Source organism: Hibiscus syriacus, unplaced genomic scaffold (genome assembly GCF_006381635.1).
Source record: "Hibiscus syriacus cultivar Baekdansim isolate YM2019G1 unplaced genomic scaffold, ASM638163v2 tig00111582_pilon, whole genome shotgun sequence".
NCBI classification, from domain to species: domain Eukaryota; kingdom Viridiplantae; phylum Streptophyta; class Magnoliopsida; order Malvales; family Malvaceae; genus Hibiscus; species Hibiscus syriacus.
In genome coordinates, this window is record NW_024063126.1 from 1,051,485 (window position 1) to 1,074,017 (window position 22,533).

General features: G+C 33.5%; 1 protein-coding gene across 1 annotated transcript in view; it reads left to right on the plus strand.

Moving 5' to 3' along the window:
• LOC120165210 overlaps nucleotides 1–9,568 on the plus strand; it is a 29,364-nt gene extending 19,796 nt beyond the window's left edge. Inside the window, exon 4 of the mRNA XM_039174778.1 lies at nucleotides 9,179–9,568. Coding sequence (XP_039030709.1) covers nucleotides 9,179–9,568 — 390 coding nt within the window. The remainder of the gene's footprint in view (nucleotides 1–9,178) is intronic.
• Nucleotides 9,569–22,533: the final 12,965 nt, after the last annotated feature.

Consider the following 22,533-nt stretch of genomic DNA (forward strand, 5'->3'; position numbering starts at 1 on the left):
AAAGGGTCAAGTTGTGTATGCTCTGAGTATTTTGATAAACTTGTATTCACATATGTATATTATTGTATTTTAATAATATAAGTTCAAATGTTTTATCGTTTTTTTAAAGAATATTGTTTTGTTTAGTCAATGTCACATCCTGGACTCGTATCCAGGCCGGGTATGGGTTGAGGGTGTTACATTTAATGGTATCAGAGCTATGATTTAGTCGATTCTAGGCATAAACCAGAGTCTATAGAGTCTTTAAATGGAATGCATGCCAACAAATAGTGAGAACTTCTTATCTAGTAAAGTATGAGTATGGTGTTTTACTAATAGAACAATGTGTTTATTTTATTAGATGTCTGGACATAATAGCTGCCGAAGTGAAGCGGAAGAAGATAGGCATGTTGAAAGCAGTAATTCACCTGCCCTGGCCAGGCAAGGTGAAGGACAGGCATCTCAGGGAGTGCCTGTATAAGACCAAGACACTTTCTTCAGGACGTTAGACGCTATTCTGACGCATTTTCAACCTCCTGCCCCACCAATTCAAAGAATGAATGTAGAAAAAGAGTTTAGAAGTTTGGGAGCTCTCGAATTTAAGGGAGAATCTGAGGAAGGCCCGGTTGCGGTGGATCTTTGGTTAAATGATTTGAAAATCATGTTGGATGGTCTCCAATGCTCTGAAGTGGAGAAGTTAGATAGAGCTGTCTCGTTACTGAGGGGTCAGACGAGAATATGGTGGACGAACGTCACCATGAGGATGTCCAGTGACCAGTTGACTTGGTCTTTGTTCTTAGATGAATTTAAAAACAAGTACATTGGAGATCAATTTATTCGGCTGATGAAGCAGGAGTTTATGAACTTGAAACAGATGAACCGCTCTATATATAAGTATGAATGCGAGTTCAACAAGCTGAGTCGGTTTGCATCTAAGCTTGTGCCTACTGAAAAAGATGCGTGTGAATAGTTTGTGGAGGGCTTACACCCTAGATTGAAAGAGATGTTGATAGTATTGAATTTGTCCTCGTTCTAAGAGGTTATCAATCATGCAAAGGCTCTTGAAAGGGCTCAGAATGAGAGATTCAAGGACTCAAGAGTTCAGACATCAAAGAGGACAGATGCTTCTTCTAGCTCAACACCACCAAGAAGAGGAAGAGACTCAGGATTTCGATCAGAAGTTAGATCAAAATCAGTTGCATCCTCTGCTAGAGGTGCAAGTCAGGCAAGGCCTAGAAAGACACAGTTGATGGGATCTGGTATTGTGAGATCCAATCAGGGTCAAGCAAGACAGTGTCAACACTGTGGGAAAAACCATTTTGGGGCGTGTCGGATGGCTCCTGGACTTTTTTCCGATGTGGAAATGCTAGACATTTTATCCGGGATTGTCTGTTGATGGTTGGTGAACCTATACCATTGGAGAGAGTTGGTTCTACCTCACAGAGAGGATGAGGAAGAGACAGAGGAAAGAACCAGTTTGAATCCTCTGCTCAACCTGAAGTTCGGTCAACCGCACAGGTATACAGTTTAAAGACAAGTGAAGACTGTGATGATCCCGATATTATAGCAGGTACTTTTTAGTTGTATGATAAACTAGTATTGGTACTGATTGATCCGGGTTCTAATTATTCTTACATTACATGTAAGTTAGTAAAGGAATTGAGGATTCCCTTAAAATCTACGAGTAATGAGATTATAGTAACTAATCCTTTAGGCCATAGTGCTCGGGTGAACAAAGTCTGTAAGGGGTGTCCTATAAAGATTCAGGGAATTAAATTTCCTATTAATCTGATGGAATTACCCTTTGACGAGTTTGAAGTGATTCTGGGAATGGATTGGTTGTTCTGTTACTATGGGGATATTAATTGCATATTGAAAAAAGTAACCCTGAAGAGTCCTGGAGGAACAAAAATAAGTGTGATTAGTGAAAGGTTTAATCTTTTAGCAAATGTAATATCATTAATGTCTGCTAAGAAGTTATTGCTATAAGGATGTCAAGGTTTTATTGCAAATGTGATAAATACAAGAGCTAAAGAGAAAAGATTAGATGAGATTTCAATAGTTCGGGAATTTCCTGATGTTTTTCCTGCTGAGTTGCCAGGATTACCTCCAGATAGAGAGGTAGAATTTCAAATTGAAGTAATGCCGGGAACAGCTCCGATTGCAATCGCACCTTATCGGATGGCTCTGAAAGAATTGCAAGAGTTAAAGAATCAATTGCAAGAGTTGTTAGAGAATAGATTTATTCGACTAAGTGTGTCGCCTTGGGGAGCTCCGGTGTTGTTTGTTAAGAAGAAGGATGAGTCAATGCATCTCTGCATTGATTTTTGACATCTTAATAAGGCAACTATCAAGAATAAGTATCTCCTCCCGCACATTAATGACTTGTTTGATCAGCTAAAAGGAGCTTCGGTATTCTCGAAGATCAATCTACGTTCGGGTTATCACCAAATAAAGATTCAGGAGAAGGACATTCCAAAGACTGCTTTTAGAACGAGATATAGCCATTATGAATTCATTGTAATGTCATTCGGAGTAACGAATGCACCTACTACTTTCATGGATCTCATAACAGGATTTTTCAGCCCTCCAGTTTGTTCTTGTCTTTATTGATGACATACTGGTTTACTCGAAGTCCATTGAAGAGCATAGCGCACATTTGCGAATAGTTTTGCAAATTCTCAGAGATAAGAAGCTTTATGCCAAATTGTCCAAATGCGAATTTTAGCTAAATGAAGTAATTTTCTTAGGGCATGTGATCTCTGCAAATGGGATTCGGGTGGACCCTCAAAAGGTAAAAGCTATAATGGACTGAGAAGTTTCAAAGAATATATTTGAAGTTCAGAGTTTCCTTGGACTTGCCGGTTATTATCAAAGATTCGTTAAGAATTTTTCGATGATAGTGGTGCCTTTAACGAAGCTAATGAGAAAGAATGTACAATTTGTTTGGACTTCTGAATGTCAAGAAAGTTTTGAAGCTTTAAAGAGAATTCTGACAGAAACTCCTATATTGGTTCAACCAGAATCTGGTAAGCATTTTGTTGTATACAGTGACGCTTCCCACAATGGTTTGGGGTGTGCATTAATGAAAGAAGAGAAGGTGGTAACATATGCATCGAGACAGTTGAAACCATATGAAAAGAATTACCCCACCCATGATTTAGAAATGGCTGCAGTGGTGTTCGCTCTCAAGATTTGGCGTCATTATCTATATGGAGAACAATGTTACTTGTATACGGATCATAAGAGCTTGAAATATCTTATGACTAAAAAAGAGCTTAATTTGAGACAAAGGAGATGGGTTGAGTTTTTTAGAGATTATGATATAATAATTGACTATCATCCCGGAAAAGCTAACGTGGTAGCAGATGCTTTGAGTAGAAAAATGTTTGCAGCTTTACGAGCTATGGATGTGAGATTATCTTTGACTGGAGACGGTGGTCTATGTGCAGAGTTAAAACTTAAACCATCATGGTTGGACCGAATAGGAGAATTGCAAAGCCAAGATGAAATATGTTTGAAAAGAATAGAGCAAGTAAAGAATAAAGAAATTAAGGATTTTGAGGTGAAGTCTAATGGGAAATTGTATTATAAAGAAAGAATTGTGATACCAGACGATGAAGAGTTGAAGAAAAATTTATTGACAGAGGCTTATTGTCCATTGACGATGCACCCGGGTGGAACCAATATGTATATGGATTTAAAAGATCGGTATTGGTGGCCAGGGATGAAACGAAGCATTACTGAATTTGTGTCCAAGTGCTTAACATGTCAGCAAGTCAAAGACGAACATCAAGTTCCGTTTGGATTATTGCAAACACTTTCCATTCCACAATAGAAGTGGGAAAATATAATAATGGATTTTGTTTCGGGGACTCCAAACAAAAGAGATTCAATCTGGGTAATTGTTGATCGATTGACCAAGTCAACACATTTCCTTCCTGTCATAGTAGATTTCTCCATGGGAAAGTATTCGGAACTGTATATTAGAGAAATTATTAGATTGCATAGAGTGACTGTTTCTATAATTTCTGAGCGAGATCCTCGATTCACCTCTAGATTCTGGAAATCCTTGCATGGAGCGTTGGGGACTCGCTTAAATTTTAGTACCGCCTTTCACCCTCAGACAGATGGACAATTAGAAAGAACAATTCAAATATTGGAAGATATGTTGCGAGCATGTGTCATTGAGTTTAAAGGGTCATGAGAGAAATACTTACCACTGGCAGAGTTCGCTTACAACAATAGCTATCAGTCCAGTATTAAAATGGCACCTTATGAGGCGTTATCTCGGAGGAAGTGTCGTACGCTATTAAATTGGTATGAGATCAAAGATCGAACTGTACTCGGTCCATATTTGATTCAAGATATGGAAGAGAAAGTTCGGGAAATTCAACATAACCTAAAAGTAGCATTTGATCGGCAAAAGTCATATTCTGACGTTAAAAGAAAGGATATTGAATTTGAAGTTGGGGATAAAGTGTTTCTGAAGGTATCGCCATGTAAAAAAGTATTACGATTTGGTCGGAAATAAAAGCTAAGTCCTAGATTCATCAGGCCATATGAAGTTGTTAAAAGAATAGGACCAGTGGCATACCAGTTATCTTTGCCACCAGAAATGGAGAAAATCCATATTGTTTTCCATGTGTCCATGTTACGTAGATATAGGTCCGATCCCTCTCACATTATTTCACCAGAACAAGTTGAAGTTCAACCTGATTTGACCTATGAAGAGGAACCAATACAAATATTGGCTCACGAAGTTAAGCAATTGAGAAATAAAACGGTTCCGTTGGTCAAAGTTCTTTGGAGAAATCACAAGGTAGAAGAAACCACGTGGGAACGTGAAGAAGATATGCGACTTCAATATCCTCATCTGTTCGTGCAATGAAAATTCGAGGACGAATTTTTCTTAAGGGAGGGAGATTTGTAACATCCTCCATACCGGGTTAGTGATCAAATTGTGAGATTTAAAAATTCAGTGACCAAATTGGATAAATTAAAAAGTTCAAAGAATTGATTGAAATGTTCTGTGTAGGATCAATTAGGAAAGAAGGAGGAACTAAAGGGGTTAATAAGTCTTTTAATAAGGGAAATAATTAAATATTAGTTGAGGATATTTTATACCCACGTGGAAGCTATTGGAGAGAACCAAAGTTTCCAGATTTGTCTTCTTCTTCATTAGTCTTCTCCATCGTGAAGCCAAACTAAAGTTGAGTTTTCTTGTTAATCAAATTCTTGATGAATTTAAGGTTGCTTATTGATCATTAGATGATAACTAAGCTTAAGGAAAGCTTAGGTTATCTTAAAATCAAAAGATGATGGAGTTAGGAAGGATTAAAGAAAGAAAGTAGAAAAGTGAAATCTTGGAATAGAGTTCATAATAAGAATTAGAAGTGGAATTTGACTTGTGATCAAGCTAATTAAGGAATAGGAAGTGTTAGAATTAAAATTAGAACATGTTACAAATTGAGTGAGATTCTTAAATTCCATATGGAGGATTGGATTTCTAAGTTTTAGAAGTATTGAATGGATAATAATTAGTTTAAGTAAGTGTATGCAAGTTAGGGATATAAAAGGAGGTGAATTATGAAGTGTTGAGAGGATTATAAAGATATTTTCGTGCTCAAAATAACATTTCTAGGCTATGTGCATCGATGCACATTCAATGTGTACCGATGCATCAAGGATAAATTCCAGAAATTGTTCAAGGTGTATCGATGCACATGAAGTGCATCGATGCACTAATTTAAAATAAAAACATCGAATGCCATCAGTGCATCGATGCACAAGTAGTGCATGATGCACCTCGATGCACCCCCTTAAATATAAACATCGAATAGGATTTTTTATCGATGCATATATAGTGCATCGATTCACCCGTCAAGGGATGCATCGATACATGGTGTAGTGCATCGATGCATACCTTCATTAAAAGATGAAATTGGCTTTTGTTTTTGCCCAAGAAATGATAGTTTAGAATATATTAATTAGTATACTGATAAGTATCAATGAATTACTATATAGATACAAAGCCTAAACAAGTTCCAGAACAATTGCCTAGTAAGATCGATCGAGGAAAAAGAAAGGAAATATAGGTGAGTGCATATGCAGAACATGATTATAACGATATAATTAGTTCTAGACTTGTGAGAAGTCTAGATTTAATACATTGATTCATGATTCATTTCATATTGTGAAGCATGATATGAATTAATACTATGTGCATTGTGTAGCATGTTTTAAAAGAATAAGTATGCAAAGTTATATGAGCCATGTGATGAAGGTAAGGAAATGATATGTCTATGTGATATATTATGTAATTTGGGAAAAAACCCATGTTATGTAAATGAGAACTATAGGTATAGTTGGCATGCCAAGAGTAGAGGGTCTACGCGGTCCTTCGGGACATATATGTATTCTTTGGAACATGTGTGAGGTCTTTTGAGACACATACTTGATCCTTGGCATATGTATATGATTCTTAAGGAATTATCTACGTGGTCCTTAGGAACAATCTTATATGGCACTACGGTGCAATTCTATACGGCACTTCAGTGCAATTCTACGTGGCACTTTGGATTTATACGAGTTGTAGTGATAGCATAGTGCACAACCTTACACTACTCACACACCTTAGGTTCTCAGTATGGTATCATGGGCCAATAATCTTATTAATACAAATTCATGAATGTTAATATATTATGCTTACAGGTAAGGAACATGGTGATATAAACTGCATTGTTAAGTATTTGATTTCTTCTCATTCCATTTTATTATGGCATTTCCATTACATTTCTTCGTTGTCATTATTATTATATTGCCTCGCTAAGTCGATGACTTAGCGTGTGAGTGTTTCACACATAGGATCCAAGAAAGTAGACGAGACATGTTAAGCAGCTGGACAACACTACTCCTGCAACTATCAGATCAGAGGCAACTTAATCAGTAGGTCCTTTTGTTATGTAAATGAATGTTGGCATGTAATCAAAGGGTCAAGTTGTGTATGCTCTGAGTATTTTGATAAACTTGTATTCATATATGTATATTATTGTATTTTAATAATATAAGTTTAAATGTTTTATTTTTTTTAAAGAATATTGTTTTGTTTTGTCAATATGACATCCTAGACTCGTATTCGGGTCGGGTATGGGTTGAGGGTGTTACACGGATACAAGTCCGAGGTGTCACATTGACATTTCTAATCAATTTCTTATATAAAATAGAGGAGAAATTCATACTTAAATTAAATAAGCTAAATAATTTACATACATTAAATCAAAAAGTTTACAAAAGCTGATCAGAGCATATACAATTTAAACTTTTAGGTACATGCCAACACTATTTACTACAACATAATAACCTACTGTTAAATTGTTTATGATATGATCTCTGATGATGTTATGTTGTCTCTGCTTCATATCCTTGCTTTTCATATTTCTGGGATCCTACGTGTGAAACACTCACACACTAAGTCACAGACTTAGTGAGACATGTATGCATAAATAAACTAATAAAACTTGCACATACATACTTTCATAACACACATTTACATACTCTTGTATCATATAGTAACATATTTTCATCTCTTACCTGAATCATCATATCTCACACAACAAAAACATATAGGATCATCCATTTAACAAATAATAACATATCACCTCATAAAAATGTTAATTCTTTTTATATCTTTTATTAGCCCATGGTACATTATAGAGAACTAAAGATATGTGAGTGCATTGAGGTTGTGCACAAATATTGTCACCACATCTCGTATAATTTGCACTGAGTGCCATATAAAAAGTCCCGAAGGACCCCGTAGAATTGTCACGAAAAACCACATATATGTCCCGAAAGATCGCGTAGAACCCTCGACTCTTGGCATGCCAATTATACCCTCAGCTCTCATATCACATAACATGGGCTTTACTATTTATAACAGTTCATATCACTTATATCACATAGGCATATTCGCGTGTGCATGTAACCACATAGCTTGTATCATAAAACTTATACTTTGTTCTCTTATGTTCACATATATCATGTAACATATATAGTCACTTATCACATAGACATATAATCATATAATTCATTGGCACGTATCTTATATCTCATGTTCATATAATCCCTTATGTTCATATCATATAACTTATATCATATTCTTATGTAATCACATAGATCATTTAAACTAGTTCACATGGTTTATTACACAAACCTATTTTCATATAGATCATGTAACATATACAGTAACATATAACACATATACTCATATTCAAATACGCAGGCACACATAATAATCATATAAAACACATGCTCATGAATTTACACATTTTAATATAGGAAATAGACTCGTCGCAAGTTTTATTTCCATAAAACATCATATATCATCTAGTATGCACTCACTTGGGCCTCACTAATCACACCAATCTCTTATCTCTTTCTCGGTAAATCTTACTTTGTTGACTTATCTGGACTTTGCTTTCACTCAATATCTTTGAAGTGGAGCTCAAGGGCAGAAAAAGAAGACAAGAACTGTATTTCTAGATATCTCCCCAAATCCACGTGCTTATCTCTTAATAAAGGAGATAAAATCCTATAAAATGAAAATAACATAATACCATTCATTTATTCCTTCTTTGCTATTTAATCTAAAACCAATATATTTCAATCTAAGTCTCTGAACTTTTCTAATTTTTTTTTGAAATTAGACCTAAAATTTCAAAATATACAATTTAGTCACTAACTTAGTTTTTGGGATGTTACCTTAGCCTTCTGCAAACTTGCATAGACAACAAATATCTTCTGCAAGGCAAAGTCCTCCATGCTCATATACTTCACAACAACCTTTTAACAAACACTTTCCTATATAATTGTCTAATCGAACTCTATTCCAAATGCAACGACTAGTCCTCTGCTGACCGCATGTTCCACTATACCCCTCAAAAGGACTTTTATTCATTGAATGTCATTTTGAGCTTCCATTGCAAAGCTGGTAACTTAAAGTTGGCACGCAAGGTGTTCGAACAAATACTGAAAGAAACGTTGTCTCAAGGAACAACTTGATTAGTTTGATGTTAAAAATATATACAAGGAAAAAGAGTTGGATATTTATAGGCTTATGGTTTCGTAAGGTTTTTTGTCTACTAATGTTACCTTTGCTAGCGTTTTAAGTGTTTGTCGAAGCATTTTGGATTTTCAGCTTGGGAAGAGATTCCATGATATTGTTATTAAGATCGGTCTTGATAAGAATATCTTTGTCTGTAACGGATTATTGTCTGTTTATGCTAAATGTGGGGTTATGAAAGATGTTCAAATTTTTTCGGTCATTGATGAGCCTAATGAGGTTACTTTTACCTCAATGATGGGTGGGTTAGGAAGTATTGACGGTGTATTTGAGGCTTTGGAGATGTTTAGAGTGATGTGTAGAAAAGGGGTTCGAATTGATTTTGTTTTCTTGTCTGCTGTTTTGATTGTTTGTGCGAAGGAGGAAGAGTATGGTGAATCTGGTTGCTCTGAAGATAGTGATAGATTATCATGTAATGTTGTACTTGGGGAACAAGTACATGGTCTTGTAATTAAGCTCGGATAGTTTTTCATAATTTGGGAAAAGTTTGTGTTGTTTCATGGAATATTATGATTGATGGATATGGCCAGAAAGGAAATTGTGGGAAAGTTATAGTGTGTTTTGAAAGGATGTAATTTTCTAGTTTTGAAAATGGTGATATTACTTATATTAATATGTTGGCAACATGTGTAAAGTGTGGAGATGTCGAAACTGTACGTCAGATGAAGAAGAAGAAGAAGAAGAGTCAAATGGTCGGTCAAACATGCTGAGTCAACTGGTTTAACGTGTCACGTCAGCATTTCGTTACTGCAGTAACGTTTGTTAACGTCGAGTGATCATTTTGTAACAAACGATAACGTTAGTGACTGATTTGTTACTTTTAAAATATCAGCGGTGAAAATGAAACTAATCCAAACATTATTGACCATTAGCGTAGTTTACCCTTAAAGAAATTAATTGAAGAAATGAAAACAATTACTAATTTAGGAAAAACATTGGCCCGAGAAAGGCGAGCTTCATGTGGAGAAAATAGGAAAGGCCGGTCCCCAGAAAATTAAGGTGGGGCTTGATGTTAGCCCCTTGTGTTTCTCTCCTTATTAATGAGATCATTATTTGAGTGACTTCTCGCTATTAGGGTGTGTTTGGTTGGGGGAATATAAGATTCCCATGGGAATGGAATCCACATTCCCCCGTTTGGTTGGCCAGGAATGTCATTCCCGGTAATCTTACATTATCAATAGTGGATTTTTTTGGGTATATTATCGGGAATGTCATTACCTCCCTTTCCTTAAGTATTGTTGGATTACCGGTGTTTTGGACTAAAATGCCCTTAATTTTTTTTCTTTAAAAAATATCCTTATTCTGTCATTGAATAATAAAAATTCTACGAATATTAAATTACAAATTTATCCTTAAACTATATTAGATTTACAAAAAAAAAATCTATAATTAAAATTTTACATTCCAATAATCTTTTATTCTTTTAACCAAACACGACAATCTTACATTCCTGCTAAACCAACCAAACACAAAATACAACATTACCAGTAATCCTATTCCATGGTAATCTTTTATTCCTACTGGTAATCTTACATTCCGTGAACCAAACGCAACCTTAGGTGGCGTTTGGTTGGATGGAATCCCTTGGAATTGATGGGAATTGGAATCCAATTCCACCACTTTCCCATGTTTGGTTCAAGTTTTTCAAGGGATTTGAAATCCCTGATGGAATTCAATTCCATCAAATGAGGGAAAGTGAATTTCATCCAAAAATGGATGGAATTCAATTCCCTTGTTAGAGGGAATTGAAATTTGACCATACTACCCTCATCAATCATTTGGTAACTTATTCATATATTGAATAAAAATATTTTTTTATTATTTCGGGTCGGGTTTCTAATTCATATATTCGGGTCGGGTCGGGTGAAACTTTATTTTGGTCGGGTCGGATCGGGTTTTTTTAAGTGTGATATTCGGGTAGGGTTCGGGTTTAGGGTGAAAAAAACGGACCGACCCGAAAATATATATAATTCAGGTCGGGTCGGATTAAGTCACTGTTTTTTTTAAATAAAAATAATTTTTTATTATTTCGGGTCGGATTTCTAATTCATATATTCGGGTCGGGTCGGATGAAACTTTATTTTGTTCGGGTCGGGTCGGGTTTTTTAAGTGTGATATTTGGGTCGAGTCGGGTCGGGTTTTTTTAAGTGTAATATTCGGGTCGGGTTCAGGTTTAGGGTGAAAAAAACCGGACGGACCCGAAAATATATATAATTCGGGTCGGGTCGGATTAAGTCATTGTTTTTATTAAATAAAAATATTTTTTATTATTTCGGGTCGGGTCGGGTCGAATTTATAACTCATATATTCGGGTCGGGTCGGATGAAACTTTATTTTGTTCGGGTCGGGTTTTTTAAGTGTGATATTCGGGTTAAGTCGGGTCGGGTTTTTTTAAGTGTGATATTCGGGTCAAGTCGGGTTCGGGTTTATGGTTAAAAAAACCGGACCGACCCGAAAAAAAAAATATAATTTTACCTTATATATTTTATGAATAATTACAATAATACCCCTCTATATATAATTTTTTTCAATTAAGTCAATGTTTTTATTGAATAAAAATAATTTTTTTATTATTTTGAGTCATGTCGGGTCGAGTTTCTAATTCATATATTAAATAAAAATAGTTTTTGGTATAGTTTTTGGTAACTAATTAACATACTCCGATTGGAATGTATCGAAATATTGCTCTATCTTTTGGTAACTTATTAACATATTTTGATTGCGATGATTTTAACTTATAATGTTTATTAGCATGATTTTTATAATTTATTGAAATGAATAATCAATCAATAAAATGAAAATTTAATATTTTTTTAATTTTTTATAACATATTACTACATGTAAGTTGTAAAATAAACTAAAATAAAGCAAAAAACAAGAAGGGTAATTATGTCATTTTATATTACTGAAATCAAATTCATCTGACATGTCTGCGAACCAAACAGAATATGGAATTGGATTCCAATTCCTACAGATTCCAATTCCTTCACAGATTCCTATTCTCTCATAAACATTCCAGCGAACCAAACGTCACCTTAAGGTCGGTTTGTTTCAGGTATTTCATTTTACGGAAAAGGTTTTCCCCCAATTCCGGTGTTTGATACACGGTCAAAGGAAAACAAACTACAGCAAAGGAAAAAAGAAAATAAAACACGGGAAAACAACTTACCGTTTATTTCTGGTAAGTCATTTTCCTAAACTCACCGGTTATTTTTATTTCCCCAAATCCCTTCCTCCTCCGATTCTTTCCTTCCAATTTCCATCATTCCCCTTATTTTCCTCTTGATTTTTGTTCTCCTTCATCCTGGGCTACCTGCCACTCGGTAAAATTTACACTTCTTTTCCTGGATTTGTGATAGAATCTTCTTAATTCCATGTGATTATTATTTTGAAAGGGAATTCATTGTTTTTGTTGAAATTTGTTTGATCCACATAATGGATTTCAACTGTCTACAGGTTTTTGTTCTTTGATCTCCATGGTAATTGCTCTATTTATTAGATTTCAAGTATTTGGAAGTTATTAGCTAATGATCGAAAAGATTAACCTAGGCACAATCACGACCATTCGAAGTTTCTTTTTCCGTTTCCTCAACCTTTTTTTATTTTGATCGAAAGGGCTTAGATTCCGTTGGAATTTTTTGGATATTTACACCCACCAAACGGGGTATGTTCACTCGTATGGTATTGTTCGATTTGCTAATTGGTTAACAATTTTGCAGATAACGCGCTTTTTGATGCTTCCCAATATGATTTTTTTGTCAAAATGCTATGGAAGAAGTGGTGTTTTGAGGTATGGAAGATGGTGAAGAGGAAGCCCCTATATTTGCATACATTGAAGATGACGAGTACCGTTTGTTTGATAAAGGAGAGGTGAGATTTCATTACTTTGGTTACTAATTGAGTTACGGATCCTTGTTTTGTTTGCAATGACACTTCTGCATTGCTTTTGTAGCTACTTCTATTTTCCCTTCCATTATATTACGACCCTAAAACTTATTAATATATGTTCGGATTTATTCTGGCCCTAGACCTGTCAGCGGGTTTGTTAAATAAACACCTCAAGGGATATCTAAATGCAAGAAGTTGCGCTCGTAAAAATAAAGTTGCAATGGAACATATGATTCTGCCTATATATGTTATGTTTATTTATAAATGTTGCAGCGTGATGAATGTCAATAATTAGCCTTTCTCAGTAGCAGTTGTTTATAAGATTTGATATGCATGTTTCCTTAGATGATATTGGTCTTTCCATTTTCACTTTCATACCTTGTATGAACTAGTGTGGAACCGGAGAGAGGGGAGTTTAGAATTGTTGTTTTCAATAAGATGACCTTTCCATTTTGTTCATCTAAAGACTGGTTTGAAGATGGTTGTTTTACCATGGTGTTGGCAGATTGAATATCTTAGCATGCATATATTCATGTACTTCTGTAAATGTGCTTATTTGTTTGTTTTCTGTTGTTCTATTGCTACCTATTTTGCTTTTGTTGTCTTTTCATGGTGATTGGATTTTAATATATCTCTTTTTTCCTGCAGTTGAATAGGGTTGTCGTTGGACCAAGAAATCCAAGAGTTATTAGAGATAAATCTGGTTCTTTTTCAAGGGAAAGTAAGTAATATTAAGCCATATTTTATGTTTGTATACTGTGGTTATGATCTGTATTAGATGAGTGAAACCATGTGATATCAGTTGATATTTGTTAAAAACAAACACTTTTATTCCACTTTTTTGCTTAAAATTCTTGGGATCAGTTTTTTGTTTATGATAATAATTTTATGTATATGCTCAAAAATTTAAGAGAAAAAAACATAAGTGTATTATTCTATTTTCTTCAACTTTAACACAGGAATTGGATATATTTAAATTTGAATATCGATTTAGATTAAGGGTGTGTTGGTTGGGGGAATGGAATCCACATTCCCCCGTTTGGTTGGCTGGGAATGTCATTCCTGGTAATCTTACATTACCAATAGTGAATTGTTGGGGTATATTACCGGGAATGTCAGTACCTCCCTTTTCTTAGGTATTGTTGGATTACCGGTGTTTTGAACTAAAATGCCCTTAAAAAAATTTTCTTTCAAAAATATATTTATTATGTCATTGAATAATAAAAATTCTACGAATGTTAAATTACAAATTTATCCTTAAACTAATTTAGATTTACAAAAAAAGTCTATAATTAAAATTTTATATGAAGTTCAAGGGTTAAAATAAAATTTTACCATTTCATTAAACCTTTTTATATTTTCAATTTTGTAAAACAAATTATATAAATTTTATGAATTTAATTTTTTTAAAGAAAATATATAAATATTTTTCAACTTGTTAAAAAAACAAATATATAATAAGGACAATTTGATCAAATATACATTCTAATAATCTTTTATTCCTTTAATCAAACACGGTAATCTTACATTTCTGCTAAACCAACCAAACACAAAATACAACATTCTCAGTAATCCTATTCCCTAGTAATCTTTTATTCCTACTGGTAATCTTACATTCCGTGAACCAAACGCAGAGTCCTGTCAGATTAAATGAGTGCACTAAAGATGATATCTTTAATTAGAAAAACCCATTAACAGTTGAAGCAAACTCAACATTAGTTGAGCCTACGAAAAAACAAAACATGACATTATATCAAAACTCATACAAATACAGCACGAATACATGAACATGTCAAAAGCTATACATCATAAACTATCAACTAATGTAAATTATATAAGGATCGAAAAGATTAACCTTGGCACAATCACGGCCATTCGAAGTTCGGTCAGTACTGAGAACAACAGTCTGCAATGACTGCTGCTCCATTTGAGACGAGGATGTGGGATAATTGACAATTGCATAGTGATACTTGGCCATTAAAATAGCATAATCCGGCAAAGGTATTATATTAATTAAACCTACATATGATATTAATTATGAGTTAAAATTTACTTTTAAAAATGCTAATGGATAAAGTATAATGAATACTTCAAACCTAAAATTGTGTATTTATAACACAATCAACATAATTAGTATATTTTCTACAAATTTAATTTCATGTACTTATACAAATAAAACATTTCATTTCAAAATTTTATAAAAATACAATTTTATAAAATAACTTAAAAAAATTTAAAATGTAAATAACAAGAAAAATATAAAAAATATATACATTTTTACAAAAAAAAATATTTCGTAAATTGTTTTCAAGAAACTAACCAAACAGTGAAACATTTTACAATGCAACATCCAAATAATGTAATTGGTTTTCTGGAATTGGTTTTTCAGAAATGTAATTGGTTTTCTGGAATTGGTTTTCAAGAAATCCAATTACAGTCAAACAAACATACCCTTATTTTATTTTCCAATTTCCTACAAATGTGGGATTCTATTTTAAATTGTTTTACTTTAGAGATATTAGGTCCTTAAATACCCTAATCCATGGTTTATTAGACTTTATATCAATAACTCAACAAAAATATTAGTAAAAAGCAATTAAACCCATAACTCATAAATATAGAAAATAATTTAATGTTTTCAAAATGTAATATTAACTGACAACATATCTTCCACGTCAAATTACCTCAGTGATTAAAGGAATGATTGTTATTCCAAGAGATATCGATTAGAGTATCAACGACTACAGCATGAGCAATTGAACGTTTATTGTCAAATGACTGAAAATATTTAGAATAAATATTACTTTATAATCACCATGGATTAATTGATAAAAAAAGTCAACATATCTTTTCAATATACAACTTCTAAGTTGTACACATTTTTTAAATTGTTGGGTAAATGAAGATGGATGATTGAGATTAAGTGTATTGATTTTACCATTAATCTTTAAAACACTTCTATTTAAACATTGGACTTTAGTTTATGTTCAATTAAGACACTGAACCATTAAATGATATGATGACATGATTGTTTCTTCCCTATTTGTTTTAAAAAAATTGTCAACTCCTCCTGTTATGGTTGTTAATCAATTGTTGCTCATCATTAGTTATCATTTACGATAAGATCAGTACTAAAAAGTTTTTATTTCACTATTCTTTCTTCCTTTGAGATTAGTTTCTCACGGATTCACTCAAAACTGATAAAAAAATTATCTAAAGATTTGGTGTTTGAATGATCTAACCTCTTATAATGACTGTTTGATGAGGTTAATTTCGGGAAAAAAATTCTTCTCAAAATAATGCTTTCATGTCTTCAATTTTTCAAACAAAAACTACCACCTCTAAAACTTTTACAAAATATGAATTTTGTGTGTATGATTTATTAAGTTTTAAAAAGACTTAAAAAATTAAATTGATAAAGTGACAGATGATAAAGTGATAGATGATAATGGAACGAGTTCATTGGTGTATAGGATGTTCACAAAAGCAGTGGTGGATACAAGTGTGGTCCAAGGTGGGAAAGTACCTTAGTATACAAATTTCTTTCCGTTAGTTATCCATTTTACTAATGATGTTCATTCTAAAATTTTATTTGTACCCACCTCATACGAAAAGTTTACGTTGTTAATATATATGTGCGTGCTCTTAAAAATATTTTTGGATCAGTCATTGCACAAAAAACTCCAAAAACAAATAATGGTTCTCAATGATAATTAAAAATGAGTGAAAATAAAATCTTAATTTTGATAAAGATAATGTGAGATAAAAAAATATTCTTTTACTTCCATGTCACTACCAAAACTACCACATCATCATGTCGTTTTGAATTGACGACTCAATACCCTAATTAAATCTCAAATTAAAATTTAATGCCTAAACTGAAATATTTCAAAATTTAATGACGGAATTGATATACAACCTGAAGTTTAGTGACTGACGGATTCTAGACTTACTCCTCAACTTCATGCCTGGTTCCTGGTTTTCGATATATCCAAATAAATTCAAACAGCCAATTGGTCCCTTGATCTTGTAATAATTTATTTTTAATCTACATCTAATTGTTTGATGTTTCAAACATGTTCCAACACATGACTGTTAAATAATAGAAACAAATCCTTAAAGAAGTATTCATTTGAAATCTGTACCGAGGAAGGCCCTATCTCTAGCTTGCTGATAGAATAATCCACCCCTCTTAAAATTATATAGGGTAAAGTATATAAATGGTCCTCTGACTATAATGTATTACTTCATTAAGTCCCTCAACCATTAAGAGTTACAAAATGGTCCTCCGACTATTGGTAGTTACTTTGTTGAGTCCCTTGACTATTAAAAGTTACAAAATGGTCACCCACTATTCAATATGTTCCAAACTCGTCTTTTTCCGTTAAAAATTTTGATGACAATTTGAGTTGTACGTTAACCTACTAACTGAGATATAATAAAATATGATTCCATAATCTTAAACGACTATCATATCTCAGTCAGCATGTTTACGTCCAGCTAAGATGATCGTTATATTTTTAATAGAAAAGGACGAGTTTAGAATATAATGAATAGTAGGATGATCATTTTGTAACTTTTAACAGTCGTGGGACTCAACAAAGCAACTCCGTATTGTTGAGGGATCATTTTATAACTTTTAATAGTTAAATGACTAGATAAAATAATATTCTATAGTCGGAGACCATTTGTGTACTTGACTCAATTATATATTGGCGATTCAACGAGCCGGATAACTATAATTCGGTGAATAGTCATGGTTTCACGATTAGACCAAGTCAAATACATGCCATGCCGGTTTGGAAAGTTCGTAGCTTAAGGCTTACGAAAACCGGTTTTATTACGCGAATAAAAGGATTTTGTTTTCTTGCACCATAAATTCATAATTATTAGTCCTTGTTTTTGAATAGGAGAGCAATAGCTTGAACGCTCACCCAAATGAGCCTAGAACATGTAATGATTATATTTTGAGAAAATCGCCTCAGTGACCAAAAAAAAGTTATAATATACGATTTTAACCAACTTTTTTTGGATTTGCGAAAATGACCAACAAAATCGCAACGCGAAATAAAAATCGCAACGCGATTTAGAAAATCGCAACGTTGAAAAGAAAATCGCAACGGTCAAAAGAAAATCGCAACGCGATCTTCCAAGAATCGCAATGCGATTCAGAAAATCGCAACGCGATTTCAAGAATCGCAACGCGATTAAGAAAATCGCAACGCGATTCCAAGAATCGCAACGCGATTCCAAGAATCGCAACGCGATTAAGAAAATGAGTAAATTCTTTCAAAAGCTATTGTATTTGTTTCTTTCTTAAGAATTTTCTCTAAAAAGATAGTATCCGCGCGGACGTGTCGAAGACACGTATTACCACGACCACGACCACGACCACGACCACGACCACGACCACGACCACGACCACGACCACGACCACGACCACGACCACGACCACGACCACGACCACGACCACGACCACGACCACGACCACGACCACGACCACGACCACGACCACGACCCGACCCGACCCGACCCGAGACGAGACGGCGGCGGCGGCGGCGCGCGAGAGTCCCCCTTGTTCTCTTTCACTCAACAAGGAAATGGGAAATCCAAGCCTTAAATACTCTTCCCAATAGTGTTTCCAATACTATGTGGGATTGAGCATTACTCAACACTTCAAAGAAAATATAGCAATTTTTGTAGCATGTTTCCCGCTTAATCCATATTTAAAAATATTAAAACATTTTATCATATTAAAACTATATGTATAAGTTTGAATTGAAATGTAGATATCTACAACTCTTTTAATTCTCTTGATAAAATGTTTTAATATTTTTAGATATGGATTAAGTGGGAAAATACTACAAAAATTGCTATATTTTCTTTGAAGTGTTGAGTAATGCTCAATCCCACATAGTATTGGAAACACTATTGGGAAGAGTATTTAAGGCTTGGATTTCCCATTTCCTTGTTGAGTGAAAGAGAACAAGGGGGACTCTCGCGCGCCGCCGCCGCCGCCGTCTCGTCTCGGGTCGGGTCGGGTCGTGGTCGTGGTCGTGGTCGTGGTCGTGGTCGTGGTCGTGGTCGTGGTCGTGGTCGTGGTCGTGGTCGTGGTCGTGGTCGTGGTCGTGGTCGTGGTCGTGGTCGTGGTCGTGGTCGTGGTCGTGGTCGTGGTAATAGTAATACGTGTCTTCGACACGTCCGCGCGGATACTATCTTTTTAGAGAAAATTCTTAAGAAAGAAACAAATACAATAGCTTTTGAAAGAATTTACTCATTTTCTGAATCGCGTTGCGATTCTTGGAATCGCGTTGCGATTTTCTTAATCGCGTTGCGATTCTTGGAATCGCGTTGCGATTTGCGATTTTCTGAATCGCGTTGCGATTCTTGGAATCGCGTTGCGATTTTCTTAATCGCGTTGCGATTCTTGGAATCGCGTTGCGATTCTTGGAATCGCGTTGCGATTTTCTTAATCGCATTGCGATTCTTGGAAGATCGCGTTGCGATTCTCTTAATCGCATTGCGATTCTTGGAATATCGCGTTGCGATTTTCTTTTGACCGTTGCGATTTTCTTTTCAACGTTGCGATTTTCTAAATCGCATTGCGATTTTTATTTCGCGTTGCGATTTTGTTGGTCATTTTCGCAAATCCAAAAAAAGTTGGTTAAAATCGTATATTATAACTTTTTTTTGGTCACTGAGGCGATTTTCTCTTATATTTTTTTATTATCTTTTTTAAGTTGAATATATCCGGTCTAAACCGGACATTTGTTCAAACGATTTATAATTTCTCAGCATAATTAAAATTTGAAAATAACCAAAATAATCTTCAAAATAAAAAAGGGCTCATAAAAACAATAAATTAAAACATAAATATTTTAAAAAAGCATTAAAAATTGGAAAGCAAAAGCTATCTTCTCGCTTAAATCTTTGCATCGGCTTCCATATAAAATTCAACATTCATAGTTGCTTTTTTTTAATGTCCAAGTAAACGTAAGAATAATTGATCTTATTGAATAAACTCAGAGATTAAAAAATTGATGTTTTCTTTTATATTTTAGATTCAAACAATTGTGCTGTATATGTGAATTTTTAATGATTAAAAAACTTATAAATAGATACATACTTAAGAATAATAATGTAAAAATAATTATAGAAATAAATTAAACATTTCTTTAATTTTAAAGAGCCGACAATCTATGTAATAAATGATTAAAACCACTTCTAATCTTTTATTATAGTTTGTTGGTTGAATTTGCCAAATTCTTATTCTCTCCTTCTAAATAATAAGTGTTAAAAAATATTATATTGAGGGGGGAAAACGTAAAATTGATGGGCAAAAAGGAAAATAATATATATATATAAAACAGAGAGAACTTTTATTTAGAAAAAAAATTAATAAAATAATTTTTGGAAGTGATTACTGAAGAGAAAAAAAATCAATAAATGTAAGTTAAAAAATTATATTTAATTACCAGAGATTGATTCAAGTGGTAAGCAGTTTGATATCGTTTAAATCATATCTCGAGTTCGAGTCTTTGTGTATGCTTAACATCCTTGCTAGAAGATTCACCCACTAAAACTAGGTGTACGACGTGAGTCAATTCAGATTAATCAAGGCAGAACCTTAGAATCGGGATGACAAAAAATATATATTTAAACATTAAAAAAATTAATATCTAACTAATTATAAAAATATTATTCCAATTTTCTCGAATATCTTAAAATAAAATATTACAATTTAGAATGACTCTTAAAAATTAGAAGAATAGTCAACTTCATAATAGTCACGTCTGCATCACAAAGTATATTTTTATAGCTATTATAATTAGATTTAAAATTATGTGGGTTGTCCATATTTACTATACTAGCATATATTTATCATTTTCATTCTCAATTTAATTACAATTATAATCATTTAAATATTTATAGTAACTATTTTTTTACATATAAAGTTTAGGTCAATGATGGCTCCTCCAATCTAAGGTCAGGGCATACCTAATACCCAATTGAAATTTACATAAGATTTTACAGATTATTTTTTTTTGTAAAAGGGTACTTTGTATAGAGAAAATTACAAAGTAACCACTTCACGAACCTCGTTAAAAAACCTCCCTACACCTAGTTGGAGGAAAAAGAGTTCATCCTGGAGTGGAATGACCATGAGATTATCCACCAAGAGTGACGGTGGTGGGATTCAAACTTGACCTTACAAGCTAAAATTCTTGAATCCCAATCACTTGTGTCAACACTCGTCATCGGCATTTATAATAACTATAATTATACTTGTATTTATATTTTTAACATATATATAATTTAGACTAACTTTAAAAAATTGGTCTATCAGTAGCCTAATATACTTGATATCATCTTTTTATTTCAATTTTCTTCATTACTTCAATTTTATCACAAAAAAATTAATTTCAATTAAAATTAAGTACCTCAATTTTGAATAATTAGCACATAAAACATAATAGAAATATATTTAAAATTAAGATTGAATAATTAAATTATAAAAGTCAATGGAGGTATCAATAAAATTAAAATATTCTAATAGAGGGGATCAAAACAAATATAGAATAAATTTCATTATTTCAATGTCGTGATCAATAATTAATTATAAACAAAATATTTAATTAAATTATATTCATAATAATCAATTAAAAAGTATAAGTCGCCGGCTTCGTTTGTTTTCATTTTTGGAGGCAATTATCTAAATAAAAATTAAAAAAATGAAATTCCAACCCGGCTCCACTGCTTCTTTGACCCCTCTCTATCTCTCCTCTCTCTCTATTTGATGAACAAAAACAGCCCATTTCACACACAAACGAATCCTTTTCAAGAATCAAAAACCCATTTTACGCAGATTATTATTATTTCTTCTCTTATTTTTCCATTATATATATGTTTCCCTGTTTCATGGTCCATGCTTGGCCTGCCCTAGATCTTAGTCTTTTTGTATCCATCTTTAAAAAACCCGGAAATTTTGAGATTTCCTTCAATTTTCTTTGATCTCCTCCATTCATCAGGTAACTGTCTTCTTCATTTATTCCGGTTGCTGCCTTGTCTTACTGTTTACTGTTTTTCCTTATTTCTTCATTAAAGTAGAAGACATAGTTTCGTTCTTTATAGTTCTTTCTAGTGGGAGGGAGGTATTGACTGTGGAGGGAAATTTAGTGTGAAAATGTTCCTTTGTTAGATTTGAATTAGTCGAAGCCTTTTGGTGTGCTGGAGCAGCGAGGTCGTCGATTGATGTTGACTTTTTTGCGACACGTTTCTCCGTATTTAATTTTTTTGTAGAAATTCTTGGAAGGAAGCTGACCGTGTTTGATTTTAGTAATTAGGCAAATCCAGAACTTTGCATTCCTTTCTTAAATTATTGCTACCTGTGTCGAATCAGTTGGAAGAATTTTTTCTCTGGAGCGGTTTGATAATTACCCACTAAAAGATCGGTAAAATTTGTATTCTGGTTTTTGTTTATTTTGAAACGCATAGAACATAAGCTTGACTTTGTGGGGTTTTTTATATTTATTTTAGTTATA